Source organism: Physeter macrocephalus, chromosome 16, assembly GCF_002837175.3.
Source record: "Physeter macrocephalus isolate SW-GA chromosome 16, ASM283717v5, whole genome shotgun sequence".
In the NCBI taxonomy this organism is placed as follows: domain Eukaryota; kingdom Metazoa; phylum Chordata; class Mammalia; order Artiodactyla; family Physeteridae; genus Physeter; species Physeter macrocephalus.
The window spans coordinates 15,014,829-15,018,819 of record NC_041229.1 but is presented as its reverse complement, the minus strand read 5'-3'; the positions used below and the strand labels follow the sequence as shown (position 1 = coordinate 15,018,819).

The 3,991-nt window shown below is 54.9% G+C and overlaps 1 protein-coding gene across 1 annotated transcript in view; it reads right to left on the bottom strand.

The window, feature by feature from the left end:
* Positions 1-2,976: 2,976 nt before the first annotated feature.
* Positions 2,977-3,991, bottom strand: part of DSCAML1 (DS cell adhesion molecule like 1) — a 354,412-nt gene continuing 353,397 nt past the window's right edge. Inside the window, exon 33 of the mRNA XM_024131280.2 lies at positions 2,977-3,554. Coding sequence (XP_023987048.2) covers positions 3,088-3,554 — 467 coding nt within the window. The 3' untranslated portion in view covers positions 2,977-3,087. The remainder of the gene's footprint in view (positions 3,555-3,991) is intronic.

The window sequence follows — 3,991 nt, the reverse complement described above, 5'->3', positions numbered from 1 at the left end:
CTTCTCAGGTGACTCTGATGTGCAACTAAGATCCACTGGTCTAGCTCTGGTTTTTGGCAGAAGGGAGAGAGCAAGGGCATGGTCTCTCGGAAGCCTTTCTAGAGGAGGGCTTCTTGAACTCTAGGGTGCATACGAATCCTCTAGGGATTTTGCTAAGCTGCAGATTTTGATCCAGTGGTCCTGGGGTGAGGAATTCACATTTCTAACAAGCTCCTAGGTGATGCTGCCACTGCTGGTCTGTGGACCATACTTTGAGTATCAAGATGCTAGAGACACATGGTGGTCTTGTCTGGTGGAGATCTGGAAAGGAGCAGGAAAATGCTTAAGATGACGGCTCCAGATACAGAGTTCAGGGATGATGAGCTGGGGGTGAGTGAGCAGGAGGTGAGCTAATCAGTGAACTAGCTTCTGGGTACTGTTCGAACAGGCGGGCTTGTGGTCTAGCTAAAGGACGCATCGAGGTTAGAAATCATCAGCCCACAAAATTGTGTGGATTTTGCATGAGTCTGTCTGAATTTCCAGAGCTCGTGTTTCTTAGTAAGGGGCCCAGCTCAACTGAGCGCAAGTGAAACTGGCTCGGGCTTCACTGCTCTGTTGCCTCCTCAAGTCCTTTTCCTCCTACACGGTCCACTTCTGGTCCAAGGCCTTCTCCAACAGAGCCCCAGAGCGGAACACCTCCCCTGCTATTACTGTCCCTGCCAGAGTCAGCCCGTCAGAGCTGCCCACTCCATCCAGCTCAGCATGTTGTAGAGGCTCCCCTCCCTGAATGGCGAACAGTTCCACACTGGCTGCTTTCCCGCCAGTGAGTCCAGCTGGGTCACCTGGTCCTGGCGGAGTGTTCACCTGGCATCATCCTCGGGGCAGAACTGAAACTCAGCCTCTGAATAGTGACACATGGGGCAGGATGACCCAGTGGTTAAGGAATCAGACGCTCTTGGTTTGAACCTCATCTCCATCTCTTCCTGCTCCTCTAACCTTGGATAACTTACTCAGCTCTCCAGGGCTCCAGCTTTCTCACCTGCCCAATGGAGATGGTGATGCCGACTTCCCAAACCTGCCGTGAGTTTACATCAGCCAATCTTCAATGAGAACTCGGGGCTTGATCATTGTGCCTGCAGTTCGAGAAGTGACCTGCAGGTGGCGCATGAAGCCCTGGGGAGGTGGCCCGTCCTCCAGTGATGGAAGGAGTCTGGAGGGCCTTTTCTCACTAATACCGTTAGCAGGTTCTCCGGGTGCATCCTGGCTGTGGGGGCTGAGAGGGAGTCTCCCTAAGGGCCTAGGAGTCACCCAGGAGCACATAATCTCTGCCCCTTCCCTTCTTTCATGCCAACAGCCCTCCCCCTGCAATGTAGTTACCCATGGGCGGGAGTTCCTTTGTCCGCACACGCTGGGGCTCAGGAAATGTTTGTGGAATGAGCTGCTTATTGGAAAGTGCTTGTATCCAAGGTCATGCATGCCAGGGAGGGCTTCCCTGTGGCCCAGACTGAGGTACGGGTACAACTCACATCCTGCACACACCTTCCCTTCCTCCCTCCCTCCCTCCCCAGCCCTGGGGTCCCCCCTTCCCTCTTCCTTCTCTCCGTTTTGGGGAAGGGGCGGTGGGAACAGCAGGCTCACCTTCCTTCCGGATTCCGGGTCCGCGTCTCAGTCTCGACTTTGGGTGCTGAGTTCAGGAGCCCCCTTTGTACTTCTGAGGGACACTTCCTTTTCACCCAGGGGGCCTGGCCACCGTGGAGGGGCACCGTGAACTCCACGCCCCTGCGCTTTTGCATTCTCCTGGGTCTTTCCCCCTCCTCTGCCTATCCAAACCCTCACGTCCTTGGAGGCCCAGCTCACCTGCCCTTTGACCCTCTTCTCAGAAACGCCTCCTTTGCGTACCTGCACGTGGGTGCGATTCCTTCCACCTGGAATCTAATTGCAGCTCCTCTGACACAGGTGCCCGCTGTCTCATTCTCTCTGGCTGCAACCCATTCCCCTCCTCCATGAGCCCTTTTCACGTCTCCGACCTCTGATGACCTCACTCCTTCTCCCTTTGGCCTTATCTTGTCCTAACAGTCAGCCCAGAGCTTCAGGCTCTGGCCGGACCCCCAGGGTGATATAATCTCTCCCTCCCTTCCCAGTTTAGAGGCGTCTCTTACACAACTGCCCACTAGCGGTTAGCGTAGCTTTGTTCCCCTGGCTACACTGCTTTCTTCCAAAGGAGAGAAGCCAGTAGACACAGCCTCCCACCCCCATACCGGCTCCCCAGCTCTCTCGCCAAGTTGCCTCATTTGACAGATAAGCAAACTGTGGCTCGGAGAGGTTTAGGAGCTCTCTCAAAGACACACAGCTGGTCCCCTTTAGGGCCCAGCACAGAAGTGCTCAAGGAGGCAGCTTGGCTAATGGAAAGCCTTTTTAAAAGTTTAACGTGCTGAGCTAAAGCCGGGCTTCTCGAAGTCTCTCCCTGAGAGACAGACGGCCTGGTATAGGGGCCTCTCCTCCCTGCCTCCCCACTGGCCCTTGCCAAATGGGAAAAAAGCCACCATGTAGAAACATAACCTTTATTGCACACGGCGCTGGGTCTTTTTTCATAGAAAAAGGTATCAACACATAAGCATCTGCAAATTGAAGCAACTCCTGGTTTTCTTGGAACAGTAAAATCGCATGCAGTGTCTCTGAGCTGGGATTTTGGTCTTTGTCAAAACCACCTAGATTGGAGGGAGGGCGAGTAGGAGGGAAAAATTGCTGAGCCTTTGTGCCTCTGTCTCAAAATAAGGTGAGAGAAATATATAGATATATAGCTTGTCGATGTGTTCCTCTCTCTCTATATATGTATATATCTCTCCACACATATTTTGTGGGGTGGGGAATTTGACTTGCACTGTCAAATTCTTTGTGCCCTGGCTTCATGGAGAAGAAGAAAATAGTTTCATTTGTACAAAAGAGTTCTATGTACAAGCGTTCATGACTTGGGGGTTGTCTTTCCCTTGTTGGTTGGTTTTTGTCTGTCAATTTAATATAAATAACGCAGGAAGTCAGCCCAGCTGGTGCGTGAGGGCTGGAGGTGCAGGCAGGTCCAGGCGGAGGGCCGCTCTCCTGGTTGCACCCCTACACCAGGGTGTAGGATTTGGAGTAGGCCCCGGCCCCCTGCTTCTGAGACCTCCCTACCCCTGATGTGCCCATCTCAAGAAGTGAGTCCCTGGAGCCCCCCATTTTGGTGTGTGGGCCCCCGGCCCGCGGAGGCTCAGTGCTGGGGGCCGGAGGGGCGGTACTGGGGGCAGCCGGGGGCTCGGCAGGGGCGGGACCGGGTGCCGGGGGCGCCGTGCCGGCTGGGGGAGCTGGCATGGCCAGAGTCCTCTGAGGTAAGGTGGCTGTGGCGGCGGCCCCCGGGTGCGGGAGGCCCAAGGGCTTGCTGGCAGGGTCCAGGGTCAGGTGGCGAGCCTGGGGCTGGTAGGTTCGAGCCAGGTTCCTGATGGAGGCCTCGCGGGGCGGGACCACGGGGCAGGGCTCCCGCCCGTCTGCCTTTCGGAAGAAGGCCTCCGACTTGGCGTAGAGGGGCAGGTTACAGTAGTCACCTGGAATGGAGGAAGCAGGGCGTGTTAGCGCCAGAGGCCTCTTGGAACCAGCGGCCAGCTTGTTCCCCCACCCCTACCCCTCAGTCTTCTCCCTGACCTGGCATAGGAGTCCCTCCACCAGACAGGAAGTAAAGAGTCAAGGAAAGATGCGTTACTTGGCCTCTCTGAGCCTCAGTTTTCTTATCTATGAAATGGGGATAATCATATTTCCCTACAGGAATACTGTGAGGAGGGAATGAGATAAAGTAAGGAAAGCGCTTAGTACAGTGGCTGGCGCACAGCGATGCTCAGTAAATTGATACCTATTGTTAATTGATCACTATAGCCGATCAGCTTCAGCTGCTGAAGAGCTCATTTGGTTTTTTTTTTTTTTTTTTGCGGTACGCGGGCCTCTCACTGCTGTGGCCTCTCCCGTTGCGGAGCACAGGCTCCGGACG